Genomic DNA, 21352 nt, shown 5'->3' on the forward strand with positions numbered 1-21352 from the left:
TTAACAAACAGTCATGGCGGGACTCTTTTGGGATAACTGGTGAATGTCTCCATGATTTCTGACAATATTATCCCGTAGCTGTTTTATCATTTAGATATTTTATAATTTGCGTCAATTCAGCAGAATGTCGTTATCATTTCGGTTTAATCTCCAGATTACTTCGCCATTGTCTGGACTTGACACGCTCGAATTCATGTCAGTAAATAAAGACGATGTACGCCTACTGCCTGATGCACAAACATCTTTGCGCACCACATACCGTGCGAGCCCGGAATGTAAGCGTAAAGAAAGCTTAAGCGTAGTCTTTGGAAGTGCTCTGCTTTATGGTGGAATATAGAATGCAAGCGTGAATGTTATAACTACAATGTACCGTAATGTGGGAACAGTTTACGTAGTAGAGTTGATATGAGCGAAATCATACAGCAGATCAAGGCATGGGAAGGGAAGGAAGGTAAAGTAAATTTATAAATTTGTTATCGAAGAATTAATGGCTATCGACTGGGTATGTTTTTGTTATAAACTTCTTATCGACGAGTTATCGGTTTTTTATCAATGTGTTATTGACGAAATATAGAGTTATCAAAAGTTTATCGATGTGATATCAAAAGTTATAGATTTACTAACGAAAAGTTCATCGATTATGTATTTTTATACATAAGTGATATGATATAAAAAAATATCGATTTTATAAATAGAAGTTATCGATTTGTTATCGAAAATGTATCGATTTTTGAACGAAACTTTATCGATTTTTTATTAAAATTTTATCGATATGTTATCAAAAAGCTATTGAGTCAATATCGAAAAGTTAGTTTTAAAAATTTGTTATCGGCAAATATTAAAAGTCGATAAGAAGTCAATGACTCGGCGATAGCAAACAGCTAACTTCACGAAAATAATTCGCTATCGATATTAAGCCGACAATGAAACAACAAGTTGTCGCCATTTGTTGTTGTCAATAACGCGAAACTCTGCTCAAAACCACGAAGTTAATTGTTTCTGGTAAAGTTACATCCGTTGTGGTTTAACTTAATCACCTTTTTAGCAAGGATATTTTCGAACGTGTATTCTATCGCCAAAGATTTAGGTATCGGATTCATTATTTCCTTTGATAGTTAGCAGTAGCGAGAATTGCCACATCCTTATGTACGGGCTGTATATCGGTACCAGGTCTTCATTATCATTACCACATCTGTCAGATTTTCTGTCATCGCCCTCTTTTCTCCGAGGCGAAGTAACATTTTTCGCCGACTGTAATAACAAAGACCTCTTCCTTTCTTTTCTATTGACGTCAAGACGCTAGTTCTCAGCCGTGAACGACAGCCACGAGGCCATCAATCGCCGCCTTGCTGTAAATAATTTAACAACAAAATTTCTGATTTTATTTCTGAGAACATGGGCAGCCTAATGTATGTATATGTATGAAGATATGTAGGTAAATTTCAATATCATATGCATGCAAATAAATTCAGTAATTTGACGACAATGAAGAAATTATCTTTCGCTTTCAAACTTTTCCATTATGAAATAATCAAATCATTATCTTATTCTGCGAACATAAAATCCCTTTAGCTATTTAAACGTTTACAAACGCCTTTCATTTCTCATACAGCAAAAATCCATGTCGATATCAAAAAAAAAAAAAAAAACCGACAGTATATACCTCATATGAGTGTTTTTGAAATATTGCAACAATAGAGAATGGGGTGAGGGCAATTTGTATTTTTTTTTTGCGCGAGCACTTTACAAAGGGTCAAAAGTCAATTAGCGAACAAAATTTGCATCTGTAGCTGTGTGTGGTATATAAGTATCAGTTTATTTCAAATATGAAATATGAAAAATGTACAAATGTTTTATCAATTATACCCACTGAAAAAATAATAACTTATATAGGGTTTATTTACTTACCACAGAGGCTTGCGAGGAGTTTAGTTAAATTCAAAACTCTTCATACAAGGGTTTATTTTCCGTAATTATGTTAGATTTATCCGGAGACTGTCGCGTTTTGAACGAAAATATAAATAGTTTTCAAAGGGAGACTGTGCTATGATCCCTTTTTCGGAAAACCACGGGAGCACGTTTTTAAGTGAAGTCGCTTTGATATATAGTTTGTAAAGATCGAGGTCTGAGCAGCTCTAGAAAAGTGAATACAGATATCCGAACCCGACTTCAATGGAGCATTCGGGACTCTTCCAGGAGCACTAGATAACTCTTTCGGGACTACATAGGAATCATTTCGGCACAGTTTTTGGATTGTTGCCGAATAAATTTCAGGATATTTTAGGAATGTCTTCAGAACTATTTCAGGATCTCTTCTGTATTTTTTCAGGATATATTTAAATTATCTACAGAATATTTTGGGATTGTTTTTCATATCAATCCTGTACTATTTCGGGTTAGTTTTCAGAATGATTTAAGGACTGTTTTGGATATCATTTGACCAAGGGCAATTAAATTTGATTTCTAATTCATAAAGATTGAGGTGTAAGCAGTTTTGGAAAAGTGATTAGAGACATGGGGTCGCCGTGGTACGGTGCTCTGGCCGCCACACCGAAGATCCTGGAAAAATCAACATCAAAAATTTAGAAACAAGTTTTAATCAATTAGTTTAAAATTGTCTAAGCGGAGTTCTGCAGTGATATGGCAAGTACTCCGACTGTATATATGCCATGAAAAGCTTCTCAGTGAAAACTTATCTGCCTTGTAGATGCCGTTCGAAGTCGACGTAAAACATGTAGGACACGTTAAAAGGAGTATGACGCAACTTGGAAGAGAAGCTCGGCCTAAAATATCTTCGAAGTTTATCGCGCCTTGCATTCATTTATTTTATTTATTTATATTAGAACATGCTCCTACGACTTGGATGAATCCTTTGACGCTATTTCGGATTGCTTGCTTTATAGATTTCGGTGCGGCTATTTCGTAGTTGCTTTAATAATCATTTTAGGACTGTTTCGAGATCATTTCGATATACCTTCTGGATTGCTTCAGTATGTCTTCAAATTATCTTCGGAATAATTTGGCATAGTTTTCGATATCATTTCAGGACAGTTTCCCAATCACTTAGGGAGTGTTTTTCGTATCATTTCTATATATTATTTTGGGTAAATTTTCAGTTTAGAGATTATTAGGGGGTGTACCCGACATTATTTTCGTGTTATTTCGACTTAATTTTTAGTATCCGTTTTTGGATTGCACTCGTGTTTATTTACCAAATATTCCAGAAAATTTCGGGATTTATTCTGGAGAGTTTCCGAATTGCATTCGGTTAGATTCCTAGATATTGAGAAAATATATAAGCGCGCAAATATATCGGGACCCTTTCGATATTATATGGCTACTTTTCGGGAGCACTTCGGGACTAATTTGGGATTTATTGAAGATAATATCAGGATTATTTCTAACTAATTACGGAAAACCTTCAGGATAGTCCACGGGATTATTTTCTGGATAGCACCGAGAATACTTCAGGATTATCTAGCGATCATCTCTGTATCATTTTGGGACTGTTTCAGGATCTTTTCGGCCCCGTTTCTGTATAATTTCGGAACTATTATCACATCATTTTGACAAGACTTTCGATGCTATTCCGGAAATGTGTTTTTCGGGATTAGTTTAGAAACCGAAAATTGAAACCAAAGTAAATTATTAAAATTCATGAAGATGATAAGTTGGACCCTATTCCTTCGCAGAATATTAGTAATTAGCTTATTATATTTTATCCATTATCAAAGTAGGCAGCGTTAAATTGAATTCTTTTTACCCTACAAGCGCTTACACAATTTTTTGCTGGGTAAAAAGCAATCTATATTGCAAGCTTTAATATTTATGTATATATCTATGTTGTAAATACATTTTTATGTTATTATTTATGTATATGCATATGAACTATGTACACTTTTGTGGCATTGAACATGGAATATTGAATTTCGTTTGGCAGCGTCGAAAAATCGCCTGCAGCCGGAAAAAGCAAATTACATTTACATATGTTTGGCAATTTATGCGCTATGTAGCATACATATTTACCTACATAATTACATTTAAAGTTTAAAACAATTTTCCATTTTTTGTGCAATTTACTCGCCATTAAGAGCGTTGTTCAAGTAAAAAATAATAAAAAAATGAAGTTCGGGCTGCAATAAAGTTATGATTTTATGTAATTTGCAGGTGAGCACAATTCATGAAAAAAAAAAATGTTCAAAGTTAAAATAGGACTAGAGAGACTTTCGAGTAAATACTGCCATGCGATTCATATTCAGTTACTTTTATAAAGCTGTGTAACGCTGAGTGGTAGCGATGCTGGCGCTGATACAGCATTTTGAAACACTGTGGCGTACTGGCGTTATACTAAAGATAATAAAAATAAGACTACTTATGACAAATTAAAAGAAGACAGGAGCTGAATAGGATACATCAAGCAGGAAAGACGTGGACAAAAGCGGGAGTCTGCAAAATTTCAAGATCACGTGCAAAACTTACGATATTAGACTCACAAAGTGACTCACGTCTCTGAAGAGAGAAGACTTAAGGCTCACGATGGGCATACTAACTACACACTGCCTTCTGAGGTCACATACTAATAAGTTAGGCCATGTCAGTAACGGCAGGTGTAGGAAGTGCGAGCTGCAGGAAGAAACGGTTGAGCACGTTCTATGTTCGTGTCCTGCGCTCGCTAAATCAAGGCTCCAGTAAATAGGGACGGCAGAATTGTCAAATCTCGAGCCAGCAATTAAGCTAAGCCCTAGAAAACTTCTAATATTTGCCTAGCGGACGGAGTTATTCTATAACATAAGTTCTGGTACCTGATTGGGGTTTTTCCGTTTTGAGGTCTTTATAGACCGGCCAGTTCAACATAACCTAATGTTATGAAAACTAATAAAGAGTGCTGACTGAAGGTACCGTAGGAACGGGTTTACAACATTGGTTCAGGTTCTTAATATCTTAACGCGTTAGTGCGCCTTTTTGGAAGTCAATCGACAGTTTGTGAGACCGGCGGTCTAAAAACTGCAACTCATGCAAAGTAGAAGCCAGTGCTCTTCGCTATTTAAATTTTACTATTTTTGGAGTTACAAAAACCAATTTAAGGTTCTCAGCGATATACTAAACAGTTAATGGATATCTTTGAACGAATTTAATAAGCTGGCTCCTGATTTATTGAATTGCTGCAGGAGGTGCTTTTTGTAAACATCCTGCTGATGTGCATTAAAAAGTCAGTTGATTTAATTGCGTCAACATATTTCATTGACAAACTCGGAAGCGCTGACTCAGTGTCAAAAATATCCCCATCCGTAGGTGCTGTATAAACTGAACTTATAAACAAGCAATAGAAATCATAACACACCTCATCTATTTATATTCGTCCTATCATTAACGATCTCTAAGTCTGTAAAAATACTTATATTTTCCTTCAAGAGGCGCCCTTGACCAAGTATCAAGAAGATACGTCAATAAAAACAAAGAAGTTAAATTCCTCCTCTTGACATTCCCAGTGCAACGGTGGCCCTACTTTCTAATAATGCTATCTGCGGTAAGAGGGGATGTCACTTGGGCACAGTAATGTTGCTTCATAGCACAATATTTAAGCTTCCGCTTGGTTTCTTTTACAAAGGCATGATGATTTCCACATCATTTGTGCAAAAAGTAGAGAAGTTACGCAACAACTGTCAGCGGGATTTAAGCGGTTATGTAGCGCAACCCCTTCATTGCCGACGTATTTTCAGCTGCTCCAACTCAATTTTCAACCTCACCCACCCACGGCGAATACTAGACATTATCGTTTTCTAAAGGTATGCTGCTCACCACAATGAGGCGATCTACTGTTTATCCCTACAGTCTTCGTTCTGCTGATGTTCTGATGAAAATGTAGTTGATAGACACTGGCTTTATCATGCATCACTCTATCTGAGCTTAGTGCTTTTGTAGATGTCCTTTAATGTGCCTGGAAGTAGGATCCAGGTATCGTAGATGTCGGCATGGGTTGTAGCCAATAAAAAATAAAAATAAATGTAAGGCGCGATAACCTCCGAAGATATCTAAGGCCGAGCTTCTCTTCCAATTTGAGTCGTGCTCCTCTTGATTTTTCCCTACAAATTGGCCGGACGGGACCTACATGTTTTATGCCGACTCCGAACGGCATCTGCAAGGCAGATGAGCTTTCACTGAGAGCTTTTCATGGCAGAAATACAATCGGAGCGCTTGCCAGACACTGCCGAGGGGCGACCCCGCTTAGAAAAATTTTCTTCTAATTGAAAAATCTTATTTCTAAAATTTTGATGTTGCTTTGCCCGGGAGTTGAACCCAGGGCATACGGCGTGATAGGCGGAGCACGCTACCATCACACCACGGTGGCCGCCAATGGTGACAACTTAGTAGGAGCTGCTCACACTCCAAGGGCTATCTCATCTTCTCTCGACACCCTCCATGATTACGAGCTATAAATCAGGACATTTGTGATCATCGACTTTTAGATCATGATATTTGTTTATGGAGAGAGGACTTTACTTTTCAATTACCTACTCAGTCCAAAGTAGCACTTGTTGCTAAGGGTTATTCGCGTTTGATTTTTAAGCTGACATTGTATTTCGCTGTTTAGGCTGGTTCCTAGATAGACAAAGTCCTTCGCTGTCTTAAGTTTATATCCGTCAACGTGGCTTCTAAGAGATGAGCGCTATGATCCTTTTGGATGATAGCAAATACTTCGACATGTCCCCATTCACTGCAAGGCGCAATTTGTTGCCCTCTATATCCAATCCAAAGAAAGCGAGTTCGCTAAGGCTTATGATAGCAACCAGCTGTTAGGGAGCTTAGAATATACCCACGGGAGGTATGCCTGTCGTAAGAGTTGACTAAAATATCAAATTGATTCAAGGGGTTGTGTAGCACAACCCTCTCAAGGGGTTGCCAGCACAATATATAGCTTCTGCAACCCAATTGTCAACCTCACCTACGCGTGGCGAATACTGTTCCATCAGGATTTCGGGGTGGGAGGGCTGTGTGGCCTAGAAGGTTGCATGTGGTCAGACAAAATTGTTCCCGAGATGTTCGGGCTAGTACCTTTGTGGTGCTTGTTACCGGAACGTACCGGATCTGAATACGACAAAGGGCCATCAACATCGATAATACTCCCGAAGGCCTTCGGGGCGTGTCCTTATCGCTACAACAACAACAACATATCAATATCTTCGCTGTTTATGTAGATCTGTCGCTAGAATTAACTTCTCTAGCATGAAGGACTGGACTGCACGGCTAGTATCGTAATATGCTCTTTGTAATATGTACCCAAACCTCTTTTTTTGTAATATTTTCTTCAGTTGTTAGGTGCAAAACCTTTCGATATGATAAAAGTCGGTCCAGTTCCGCTCAAGATGACAAGTGCAGAGTACGACGTGGAAAATTAAAAAAAAAAACTTACTACAATAACAACCCTTGCTCCGGTAACAGGTGATTGGCTCTGGTACCAAGAAAGCGCTGTCCCGGGTAAGTTCAGTGGTTTGATTCCATCCAAACCAGTTGGTAGATCTGCGTAACCATAGTTAGCTAAAGTTGTAGCGATCTTCCAGACTATTGCCTTGGCATGGAATATGTTATAGTGATCTGTGAAACTCAAATTCGAATGTTTTGGTCCAGTTTACACTGATAAGTAAACCAGTTCAAGGATCCCCTGAGTCAGCATTCACACCATTTTTGTATCTTTCGTCTTCAAGTCGATCAAAGTTTATTTGAAATCAATTTATGCAAATAGATACCTTCTCTTTGAACTTAATCTAATTTCATTGTTCAAAGGGTGTTCGCGTCCCATATGGCTCGCATACAAATGGGACAAATTAAGTTAACTAAAAAAAAAAAAAAAATAAGGGCAATTCGTGTAAGTAACGAATAGTATACTGTAGATATTCCTAGCAAAAATAATTTTATGTGCATAAATTTCACAAAAAAAAAGCAATTTGAATTCATATTTACTAAAACCAATTTTGCATGCGACAACTAGAAGTAAATAAATCAGTGAGCCGCACCAGTCACGGCAATGGAACCAATAATCGAGCTTCTCTAGACACACACATACAGATATGTATTACTTTTCGCTCAATGTCACACACCCACCACACAACGCACATACACATCCCAACCCAAATTAGTAGTAAATAATCACCACCCAACCCAAAAATCAAAAAAAATAAAAAATCCCTGCGCTGCTCGGTTGTACGATGATGGCGTGCTAGTGGCAAGGAACGAAGCACGTCAGAAGCCGAACGTCAGCAAACAGTTTCCGCACGATAGCTGCTGTGGTGGCTGGCTGTCCATGGTAGATACAGAAAACAAATACAACACAACATACGCACATACGGGAAAGGTTAACGAAAATAGCAACAATAAAATGTATGGTAATGTAAATGGCGCGTGTATGTAGTAGCAGCAGCAGAAAAAAAAGCTGAAGAAGAGGCAACAGCAGCAGCAGGATAGTAATGCAAGCAACAACAATGCTATGAGTAGCACACAGCAGGCAACAATGAACAACAGCCAATCCCAAGCGACTACAAGCAGTGGTAGGCGTACACCAAACTGCCATTTCCAAAAATTTACACGCTATACATACACACGCACACATATAGCGCAAACTGAAGATGATAAAAAAAAAAAAAACAAAAAGTTAACGCGCATACATGCACACAAACCCTTGAATCCATTGAAATGCGTGCGGACAGACAGTAGTGACTGGCTGGCTGCTGTTGATCGTTACTGGCTGGTTGTTGGCATGTTGTGCGCTCACATAGATACCTACATCAATACATATGTATGTATATACAGCAGCTGCTACCACCACCATTACCACCAGCCTCATCCTCATCTTCTTGATTGTTCGTCGCTTAGTCAGGGTCATAATATCGTACAGTAACTCTTGAGAGCACGGTATATCTCTGGTGGACTTCAAAAACCAGTTGACACAGCGTCAGCAGCTACAGTCACATTTGAGCTACTCACAACAGCGGAGCAAACTGCTGTGCCACAGACACACACCGAAAAAACCAAAAACGACACACCGCACCAAAGCCACACATGCAAGCAGCCAAACGGAAGTCATACATAATCAGAAGCCAACACCAGCAAGCAAGCGCTCACTCTCTTCAATTTAGTATACTTACATATCGGCGCTCGAATAGTTGTTAACAAATACTAAGCCAACATTTTGAATGTCGGTTAGTGTTAGTGCGATAAGCCAAATTGAGAGTGCACACAATACACACACACACATATATACCTGCATAAATGTTAAGAAGTCGAGTGAAAAATATATCTTGTTTTGAAGAATTGAGTTGTTTGCGGTGACGACAAACCTGAAATCAGTTTTAGACGAGACATTGTCCAAAGAACATTTAGTGATTGATATACGGACGTTTTTATGTAGGATTTGATATACGCTTTCTAAGACGACGTCAAAGTGGTAAAAGAAAGTAAATAATCATTAAAATTTGCGAGAAATAGAAAAGCCAAAGTTGGTGTAGAGCTGAGAAGATTTGTTAGCACAAAGCGCGAATATTCAACCAAATATGTCCTCTAGATCGGCCTCACCGCTAAGCAACGTGACGGTAGATGACGATATAAGCATTAAAGCAAACGGTAAGTGCGAAATATAGCGACGGTAAAATAAATAATAAAAGATTAGACATAAGAAGTGTAGTTGTGATAAGCCGACGGCAAAGTAAAATTTTAAGTACTAACTTTTTCAAAGAATTTTAAACTTCTGTGCATAAAAAAGCAACACATAGTTTTTTATACTAAAAATAGAGCTAAAAATAATTACAATCAATTTAGTTTGCAATCACAAAATGCGTTATTCTGATAAAATTGCAATCAGGATAGACTAATTTTTTTTTTTTGATCGTAATAATCAAAGTATGTTTTTATTTAATAACATTAATATTGCAATTACTTTGCGCTCTGTGAAAATTTTTGATTGCAATATTTATGACTTAGATTTTTTAAAGTATGAAATGCAACTATTATGATAAATTGCAGTTGCTCTCATCCAATGAGCTCTTTACGATAAAATAGCAAAAGAATTCGGACCATTAATTTAATCCATATTTTATATATCTATGCAGAATTAAATTGTTAGTTGTGAAAATTAAAGCAATCAGTTTTGGTTTCCATTAAATTAAAGCTACATTATTTGTTTTACATTCACTATTTGGCAGTCGTTGTTCAGCAATCATATTTAGCACTGCAACTTGTTTTGATTGCAATCACAATAAACTTAATTTTATATGAAGAAATTGATATTGCAATTTTATTAAGTTTCCGTACGTTATCTTTAATTATGAATAACTTTTTGATTGTAATCTAGCTGAATTGGATTTTGTGTAATTGAATAACGTAAAACAATGAGAAGGATTGAGAAATGGAAAAAAAAAATCCATAGTTTTGATTTATTACAAACACAGAAATTAAGTTTGAATGCAATCAATTTAGTTTTAAAATCATGCGGAAAGACTGAAGTAATTATTGTGTTGCTCTTATTTAAAATAATATAAATAAATTCAATAAATCAATAGACAATTCTTATTCATATATGAATTGATTGAGATTAATCATACAAGCAGTTTATATTTTTGCTGTTAAATATTTAATTAGAATCTTACTGAAATTTTGAATCAATATGCTTATGATCAAATAGAGAAATAACCATTTGATTTAATAAATCTAAAAATTAGTTAAATCTACTTTTTTACCTAAATTATTCAATTCTTATTTAAGATAGTCAATCCAATTTAGTCGAAATATCTCGTTATTCCACTTAGTGCTTGTTTATATCATCCTATGATATATACATACATAAGGCTACTTTCGTGCTAAGTTACGCTATGTTATGTTATGTCCAACTATGATATTATATTCTTTCTGTTGCAGATTTATCTTATTTAACTTAGTTGACAATAACAAAATTTAGTTAAACTAAAATTCAATTCTTTTTTAAACTAATCTCAAATCATTTTCTCCCATTTATTTCACACAGATATCCCCTCAGAGTACCTGGTAATCAAAGAAGAGCGCGAGAGCAGCATTTCACCCATATTGACGCCGCCTCATACGCCCACAGAAGAGCATAGTAACACACGCACACGACACGCGAATCATTCTACGTTACACATCAGCAGCACCGCGCTCTACGAAATGGAACAACAACAATTACAGCAACAGCACCAGCAACAACAGCTGCAATTGCAGCAACAACAATCACATCTAGCGCTATTGGCAACATCACCACAAGCGCAACGGCGACCATATCCTGCTGCGCTAATCGAAGCACAACATTTGCAGCAACAGCAGCAGGCGCAACAACAACAATCTGTGCAACAACATCCACATGCCCACCATCTACAGCACCAACAACAGCAGCAGCAACATCGTCTATGGTTGCACATGCAACAGCAGCAGCAGCAGCAACAACAACAACAACATCAGCAACAACAAGCGGCTGCAGCTTATGCTTATGGTCACGCGGCACAATTTTTACCCGGCGCCAATGTTGCCGTAGATGCTGTGCAGCAACATCAAGCATTACTCATGAATCAATGGCTACGCAGCGCCGCGCTCTATCATCACACACATCAACATCCCGCACATCCAACCGCCGCGGGCGCACATCCCCATACACTACCTATGGGCTCTGGTCTACATGCACACATGCGCCCCTATCCCGCTTTACATCCACTTCATCCCGCAGCACGCCTTGGATTGCCCACGGCTATGAAATTGGCGGGCGCAGCGCCCGGTGCTGGCAGCAGACCAAAGAAACAATTCATTTGCAAATATTGTAATCGCCATTTTACCAAATCGTACAATCTGCTCATACACGAACGAACGCATACCGATGAGCGGCCATACTCGTGCGATATATGCGGCAAGGCATTTCGGCGGCAAGATCATTTGCGCGATCATCGTTACATACATTCGAAAGAGAAGCCATTCAAGTGTAACGATTGCGGCAAGGGTTTTTGTCAATCGCGCACGCTCGCCGTACACAAGGTGACTCATTTGGAGGAGGCGCCACATAAATGCCCAATCTGTCAGCGTAGCTTTAATCAACGCGCCAACTTACGCAGTCACCTGCATAGTCACACCGAAGCGCAATTGGCAGCGATTAAAAGTAGTGATTTAACAACAGAGGTAGGAAGTAGTAAAATCGCAAGCGCGTCCACAACTGCAACAACAACACCCATTCTCGATCTATCCGCTTCGGGTATTCAATCATCGCATGAAGTTGTTGAGCGCCCAAAACGTGCGCTTGGTTTTAGTATTGCTGAAATCATGAGCAGATAGACAGTTGTTGTTGTCGCTGATATTGCGAACGTTGCAAAAAGACGTCGGTGCAAATTAAATGCAAAGCGCTGTTGCAGCGACTGTGAAAAGTTCGCAGCAAATGATGCGCCCTTAGAAATGTTCGCTGTAGCAAAAGCACTCAAACGCTTGTTCGCTGCTGGTCATCATGGCAATGAAATTAAGCGGGACGCAGCGACAATAGTCGGCTTCAAGTGCTGGTTGAATGAAGCAAAAGCGCGCTCCGAAGAAAAAACGAACTGCATGGCGGCTACGCTTCTGGATTTCCGATGCGCCTAAGGCAATCGGTTATTGAAAGAATTTGAAATGAGAGTTCAAAGTTGAATATATTCCATAAAGAGGCTGGTGTCCCAGGATTTGGTGACACATAAACACATAGACAAAAACAAACACATACACTTATTTAGTTAAAGTCATAATTAGTTTAATGCTTAGAAAAATTACACTTATCTACATATATAAATAAATATATTTAGGGGTAAAGTAAATGCTTAAGCACACACGCATACACACATATATATAAATATATATATATTCTTCATACAGACTATAAATTTAGATTAATTTAAAAGAAAAGAATTCAGCAATAAAAATTAATGCCAAAGCAAAAGTATATAAAAAATTCAAAATAAAAAATATCGCGTTTCACTTAATTTACGATCGTCAATAGCACAGCAAGTCAGACCAGTAGGTAAGGAAGGGAAACACACACACAAACAAAATAGTCATATAAACAGTATGTGGCAGTCAAAATGGGATGACTCCTCTTCTTTAATAGCCTTTAATTTTTCCAAAAAATATGCTCGTTTTTTAAGTAAACAACAAAATGCATACCTCAAAACTACAAAATTATTGGAAAAAGTTTGTAACAATTGCAAAAGTTAAAAAACAAGTAAGGAAGGTTAAGTTCGGGTGTAACCGAACATTACATACTCAGTTGAGAGCTATGGTGACAAGATAAGGGAAAATAACCATGTAGGAAAATGAACCGAGGGAAACCCTGGAATGTGTTTGTATGACATGTCTATCAAATGAAAGGCATTAAAGAGTATTTTATGAGGGAGTCGGCCATAGTTCTATAGGTGGACGCCATTTAGGGATATAGCCATAAAGGTGGACCAGGGATGACTCTAGAATGCGTTTGTACGATATGGGTATCAAATGAAAGATGTTAATGAGTATTTTAAAAGGGCGTGGGGCTTAGTTCTATAGGTGGACGCCTTTTCGGGATATCGCTATAAAGGTGGACCAGGGGTGACTCTAGAATGAGTTTGTACGATATGGGTATCAAATTAAAGGCATTAATGAGAGTTTTAAAAGGGCGTGGGGCTTAGTTCTATAGGTGGACGTCTTTTCGAGATATCGCCATAAAGGTGGACCAGGGGTGACTCAAGAATGTGTTTGTACGATATGGGTATCAAATTAAAGGTATTAATGCGGGATTTAAAAGGGAGTGGTGGTAGTTGTATATGTGAAGGCGTTTTCCAGATATCGACCAAAATGTGGACCAGGGTGACCCAGCACATCATCTGTTGGATACCGCTAATTTATTTATATATGTAACACCACGAACAGTATTCCTGCCAACATTTCAAGGGTTTTTTATTTCGCCCTGCAGAACTTTTTCATTTTCTTCTACTTAATATGGTAGGTGTTACACCCATTTTACCAAGTTTTTTTCTAAAGTTATATTTTACGTCAATGGACCAATACAATTACCATGCTTCATCCCTTTTTTCGTATTTGGTATAGAATTATGGCATTTTTTTCATTTTTCGTAATTTTCGATATCGAAAAAGTGGGCGTGGTCATATTCGGATTACGGCCATTTTTTATACCAATACAAAGTAAGTTCAGATAAGTACGTGAACTGAGTTTAGTAAAGATATATCGATTTTTGCTCAAGTCATCGTGTTAAGGGCCATGCGGAAAGACAGACGGACGACTGTGTATAAAAACTGGGCCGACTCAACCGATTTCGCCCATTTTCACAGAAAACAGTTAAAGCCATAAAATTTATGCCCTTACCAAATTTCAACAGGATTGGTAAATTTTTGTTCGACTTATGGCATTAAAAGTATCCTAGACAAATTAAATGAAAAAGTGCGGAGCCACGCCCATTTTGAAATTTTCTTTTATTTTTGTATTTTGTTGCACCATATCATTACTGGAGTTGAATGTTGACATAATTTACTTATATACTGTAAAGATATTAAATTTTTTGTTAAAAGTTTACTTTAAAAAATTTTTTTTTTTAAGTGGGCGTGGTCCTTCTCCGATTTTGCTAATTTTTATTAAGCGTACATATAGTAATAGGAGTAATATTCCTGGCAAATTTCATCATGATATCTTCAACGACTGCCAAATTACAGCTTGCAAAACTTTTAAATTACTTACTTACTTACTTAATTGGCGCTTAACCGTCTAAACGGTTATGGCCGTCCAACAAGGCGCGCCAGTCGCTCCTTCGCTCCGCCAACCGGCGCCAATTGGTCACACCAAGGGAGTTTAAATCGTTTTCCACCTGGTCCTTCCAACGGAGTGGGGGCCGCCCTCTACCTCTGCTTCCATAGGCGGGTTCCGATAGAAACACTTTCTTGGCCGGAGCATCATCTTTCATTCGCATAACATGGCCTAGCCAGCGCAGCCGCTGCGTTTTAATTCGCTGGACTATGTTGATGTCTGCGTATAGCTCGTACAGCTCATCATTAAATCTTCTTCGGTACTCGCCATCGATAACGCGTAGAGGTCCATAAGTCTTTCGAATAACTTTTCTCTCGAACACTCCCAAATCCGCTTCATCTGCTGTTGTCATGGTCCATGCTTCTGCACCATATAGCAGGACGGGTACGATAAGTGACTTGTAGAATATGGTTTTTGTTCGCCGAGAGAGGACTTTATTTTCAATTGCCTACCTAGTCCAAAGTAGCATTTATTGGCAAGATTGATTCTTCGCTGGATTTCAGTGCTGATGTTGTTGGTAGTGTTGATGCTGGTTCCCAAATAAACGATAAAAGACTTCGTTTCGAAATTTCGAAATTATGGCTGCCAACAGTAGCGTGGTTGCCAAGGCGCGTATGCGCTGACTTTTTGCTGGAGCTGGCTAGCAAGGGATCATCTAATTATTTTACTTCAAGTGACGGACGACCAATGATATTACAGTTTTCATGTTTATAACATTATAGTTGTTATGTTCAGAGGAGCTATCATGACGATATTTCTATCAACGCGTTCAGTGGCCTTCGTTTACTTCGATAACAAGTTTTATTACGTAACTGTAGTGACCGTAGAAACGCCGTAACAGGGAAATATATATTCCTCGGCTTTTTTTAAGTGTACATATGTATGTATGTATATCCATATATAAGTAAGATTAGGTATAAATATTTAACTCTCAAAACAAAATTCGATTACATAAATATTTTTTAGAATTATAAGTTCTGTTAGATCATGATTCAATCACAAGAGGTTTGTTCGACAGACACATTTTTTGACAATTGCAGCCATTATGCTCCCAAATCGAATTGACATCCATTAACTGTGTTGTTTCTTTGCGAATTTTCGAAAAATATTAGTAGTAGAAATAGGAGGCAATCAGTTTACAAATACCCGATAAGCACTTAACTGCATAATTCCTTAGAACATTTATTTAAATTTTATAATGAATTTATTAACTATGCCATGATCTATTAGTGTGGCTGTACATGGGTTTTATAAAAAGTACGGAAACCAATGAATCGTGCACTTTCGTAAACCTATGAACACACGAAACCGAAACCAATTAAAAATTCATCGTTCAGTGTCAAAACCTCGACTATTAAATGGATTCACGTAAAAATGTTATTAGTAATTAATGGAGATGCCATAACGAAATGTACTCATTGGGCATGTTAACTTTTTCAGCTAAAAGGCTAGAACAGGAGTCTATTGCTAATACGCGTCCAAAAATATCCAGAGAGGTGACCTCGACAACAATAATCCTAAGGCGGAAAAGAAAAATTGTATCTCTGTCGGGAGATATTTTCAGTTGAAGTTGGCAATTTTCATGTGGTTGTTGTAATGTTTTTGTGCACTGAGAAAGATTTTGTGTACAAAGGGATTTTGCACGTATTTAATTTAGATCCCACATCATTGGTCGAGAGTAATTTTTTATAAGCTCGGTTGGAGGCTGCTAACGCAACCCGGGATCATTTTTTGATTTTTCGTCAATATCTTTTGAACGAGCTAAAATTTTTATTTCCGCCTTCGAATTATTGGTATCGAGGTCAATAAGCGTCTTTTGACACTTATCTCGATATTTTTGGGCGCGTAATAAAAGTCGACCTTCTGTTCTATTAATTCCGTATGTTTGGAATATTCGTCTCCATTTAAGAATTTGGAGATTCGGTTTATATTTGGAATATTATGCATATTCGGACCTCGTGAGGTAGTAAGAAATGAACGTATTCCGAATATTCTAAATTAATGGTTTATCCAGAACGCTTCCATGAATACTTAACGGTAAAGAGCTTTCCGAAATTTCAGAATAAAAAGATCAGTACTCCCTATGTAGAACAGGACCGCACAAAAGCTTAACTCTTCTGTCAAAGTCAAGGTAGGAATATAAAGTTCTAAGACAATAAGCCATTTTCTTTTATTTTGTCGGCTGCCAATTCGAAATCATGCTATCTAAAATATTTTTAAAAAATTTCCCAATTCAGGATTTGTCACAAAATCGCCCTATATTAAAATTAGATTGAAGAACGCTTCATCTCAGAATGCTTTTCATTAACTCCCTCTTATGACAAAATGGATTGAATTTATGCTCATATAGGGAGTTTTGGAAACAAATTTTGAGATAGTGCATTTTTGAATAAAATTCTAACGTACGGCATTTTTCAAATAATTTCTGAAAGAATGACCAAACCAACATAAATTTATCAATTCACGAAATATTTAGTAGAAAATGAATTATTTCCCCAAAAACTTTTGGCATTTACAAATTTATTATCACTACTAATATACTAACAAAAATACTTGTCTACTACAATTTCACTGAAGGGGATTGAATTATTCCCCGTTTTCCTTACTTCGTAAAAGTAACCCCTACAGATTTTTCAGTTTGGGAGTGTCAAAGATCTGTCATCATTGAAGAACAAACTTCTAGTAATTGAATCATGCTGTTAGATTTTTAAATTTCTATGTAGCTTACTATTTCTAAACAAATCGGTTGACATAATGTCAATATTGTTCTAAAGGTATATAACGGAATTTTATGTATGACAATTTGGCAAAACATTCTGCTGTACCTAATAGCTAAAGGTTGTTATTAACAACGAAATGAAAAAACAAAATTTAGCTTCATTCAACCTCTCCCAGATTGTTTGCTTTTTATACCCAGCTTTACTTCTATACAGGGTATTATAACTTTGGATAACTGTTGGTTGTACAGGTATAAAGGAATGAAGATAGATATAAGACTTCCATATATCAAAATCAGCAGTATCGAAAAAAAAATTTTATTCAGCCATGTCCGTCCGTCAGTCCGTCTGTCCGTGCGTTAACACGATAACTTGAGCAAATATTGAGATATCTTCACCAATTACGGTATACGGGATTCAGAATAGATTTGTATTGAAAATGAGCGTTATCGGACTATAACCACACCCACTTTTTCGATATCGAAAATTTAGAAAAATGGAAAAAATGAGATAATTTAAAAACGAATACCGTTAAGCTAATGAAATTTGGTAGATGTATTTGTTTTAATACGCAAAACATGAATTCATATATGAAGAAGAAGAAAATTTGGAAGTTTAACAAGCCGTTAAAGACATTACAATAAAATTTGGCAGAGACCTTATTATACTCAGCTGAGCAGAGCTCACAGAGTATATTAACTTCGTTCGCATAACGATAATCCGTGACGGCATAAACTAATCGAGATAGACATAGACTTCTATATATCAAAATGATCTGGGTGAAAAAAGAAATTCATTTAGCCACGTCCGTCCGTCCGTAAACACGATAACTTGAGTAAATTTTGAGGTATCTTGATGAAATTTGGTACGTAAGTTCCTGCGCGCTCATCTGAGATCGCCGTTTAAAATGAACGAAATCGGACTACAACCACGCCCACTTTTTCGATTTCGAAATTTTCGAAAAACCGAAAATGTGCGATAATTCATTACCAAAGACGAATAAAGCGATCAAACTTGGTAGGTGCGTTGACCTTATGACGCAAAACAGAAAATTAGTAAATTTTTGGACAATGGGCATGGCACCGCCCACTTTTAAAAGAAGTTTTGCAAGCTGTAATTTCGCAGTCGTTGAAGATATCATGATGAAATTTGGCAGGAACGTTGCCCCTATTACTATGTATGCGCTAAATAAAAATTAGCAAAATCGGATGACGAACACGCCCACTTTTAAAAAATTTTTTTTTTAAGTCAAATTTTAACAAAAAATTTAATATCTTTACAGTATATAAGTAAATTATGCGAACATTCAACTCCAGTAATAATATGGTGCAACCATATACAAAAATAAAACAAAATTTAAAAATGGGCGTGGCTCCGCCCTTTTTCATTTAATTCGTCAAAAATACCTTTAAGGTCATAATTCGAACTAAAATCTACCAATCCTTGTGAAATTTGGTGTGTGCATAGATTCTATGACGATAACAGTTTTCTGTGAAAATGGGTGAAACCGGTTGAAGACACGCCCAGTTTTTATACACAGTCGACCGTCTGTCCTTCCGCTCGGCCGTTAACACGATAACTTGGGGAAAAATCTATATATCTTAACTAAACTTAGTTCACGTACTTACCTGAACCCACTTTATCTTGTTATAAAATATGACCGAAATCTGACTATGACCACGCCCACTTTTGCGGTATCGAAAATTACGTAAAATGAAAAGAGTGCCATAGTTCTGTACCAAATACGAAAAGAGGGATGAAACATGGTAATTGGATTGGTTTATTGACGCAAAATGTAACTTTAGAAAAAACTTTGTAAAATGGGTGTGACACCTACCATATCAAGTAGAAGAAAATGCAAATGTTCTGCAGGGCGAAATCAAAAGCCCTTGGAATCTTGGCAGGAATACTGTTCGTGGTATTACATATATACATAAATTAGCGATACCCGACAGATGATGTTCGGGGTCACCCTGATCCACATTTCGGTCGATATCTCGAAAACGACTTCACATATAAAACTAAGGGCCATTCCCCTTTAAAACCCTCATTAATACCTTTAATTTGGCACCGATATCGTCCAAACACATTCTAGAGTCACCCCTGGTCCACCTTTATGGCGATATCTCGAAAAAGCGTCCACCTATGGAACTATGGCGCACTCCCTTTTAAAATACTCTTTAATACCTTCCATTTGAAACCAATGTCATACAAACACATTTCCGGGTTATCCTAGGTTCATTTTGATAAATGGTTATTTTTTCTTATTTTGTCTCCAAAGCTCTCAGCTGAGTATGTAATGTTGGGTTTCACCCGAGCTTAGTCTTCCTTACTTGTTTTCTTAATTATATAGACTCAATGAAGATAATCAAAATCGGTTAAAGACCACACCCACTTTACTTCAAGGTCTTATAACGCAGCCTTTTAACACTATTAACCACACAAAGCAAACAACAACAGCGTTTCAAGTGCACAGCTGGGTATGTAATGTTCGGTTAAACCCGAATTTAGACACCCTTACTTGTTATACCTAAATTTGTGACTGGCAAAAAAGTAAAATAAAACAGACAAATAATTTAATTTATTATTTGCAACCCAAAAAAACAGCTTCATTTATTTAAATTAATTTGAAAGATAAACATTTTACAGTAAACTTTTTTTTGTCGTCTCTAATGTTGATAGCATTAGTGAAGTAGCTGCTACTCAGACTCGATGGAGACGCAATGTTATTTCTGGGTGCGCCCATTGGCCTGAATAATTCGTAAAACTAAAACTCAACGGAGCAATGATCTCATTGTCAAGTTGTGTTAGAGATATTTGAAAATATAAATTTTAAGTACAAATGTATCACCAAAGACATTTGGTCAACCTATGTGTCAAACAGTTAGTCAGTTAGCGGATTTAGTGTGTATATTTGTTTGTCTCGCGTTATGAATAAATTGCGTAAATTTACATATGTAAAATCAATAAATAAGTGACATGTTTATGGCAAACAGATTTAGTGATATTTTGAATATTTTAAATTAATTTTTTACGCTTTGGCTGTGGGTGTCCGGTTATGGGACAAGTTTAATTTAAATAGCTCAGTTATTGAATTTTTAATATAGATTTATTAATATGGTTTCTAATATTTGGTACAGCATATACATTGATAGTGTTAAACTATGAGTTTTATTGCATGCTCATCTTTTATATAATCAGGTTGAATTTCTTACTTTGAAAGTAGAGATGAAATATATGGGGTATTCCATCCCATTCCGACCAATTTTGAACCCGACCCCTTTAGAATTGGCTGAAAGTTTTTCTTCTTTTTCTAGCTTACGAAAGACGGTTTTCAGAATTTTTTCAAATTTTTTCATCCAACTCAAAAAAAGTTATGAATTTAAAAAAAAAAACACCGTTTTTGTTTTCAAAATGCTATAACTTTTTCAAAAATTGACCGTTTGGGATCTTTTTTTTTTTTAAATTTGTTTTTAAATGTACTTTTCGGAAAAAATATAAAAAAATGTTTAAAGTTTTTTTTTTCCAATTAAATAAAAAAAAAATCGGCCCACTCTGGGATTAGTGGGGATGATTGCAGAAATGATTGAAGTTTTTATGAGAAAAAAAAAAAAAATGGCGAAATTTGAAAAATCTCGAAAAACTGAAAAATTACAAAAAAAAAAAAAACTTTAAACATTTTTTGTATTTTTTCCGAAAAGTACATTTAAAAACAAATTTAAAAAAAAAAGATCCCAAACGGTCAATTTTTGAAAAAGTTATAGCATTTTGAAAACAAAAACGGTGTTTTTTTTTAAATTCATAACTTTTTTTGAGTTGGATGAAAAAATTTGAAA

The 21352-nt window shown here is 36.6% G+C and overlaps 1 protein-coding gene across 2 annotated transcripts; it reads left to right on the forward strand.

Moving 5' to 3' along the window:
• The first annotated feature begins 9030 nt into the window (after positions 1-9030).
• On the forward strand, positions 9031-12927 carry odd (odd skipped). Of its 2 annotated transcripts, XR_010949847.1 has the most exons (3): positions 9031-9615; positions 11012-12407; positions 12438-12927. XR_010949847.1 is itself a non-coding variant. In XM_067767769.1 (2 exons), the coding sequence occupies exons 1-2, from the start codon at positions 9546-9548 to the stop codon at positions 12316-12318; spliced, it is 1377 nt and encodes a 458-aa protein (XP_067623870.1). In that variant the 5' UTR covers positions 9031-9545; the 3' UTR covers positions 12319-12927. The 2 variants fall into 2 exon arrangements, 1 of the variants encoding a protein (XP_067623870.1); XM_067767769.1 differs by having other exon boundaries at positions 11012-12927.
• The last annotated feature ends 8425 nt before the right edge of the window (positions 12928-21352 follow it).

The sequence above is a fragment of the Eurosta solidaginis genome, chromosome 2, assembly GCF_040869045.1.
Source record: "Eurosta solidaginis isolate ZX-2024a chromosome 2, ASM4086904v1, whole genome shotgun sequence".
NCBI classification, from domain to species: domain Eukaryota; kingdom Metazoa; phylum Arthropoda; class Insecta; order Diptera; family Tephritidae; genus Eurosta; species Eurosta solidaginis.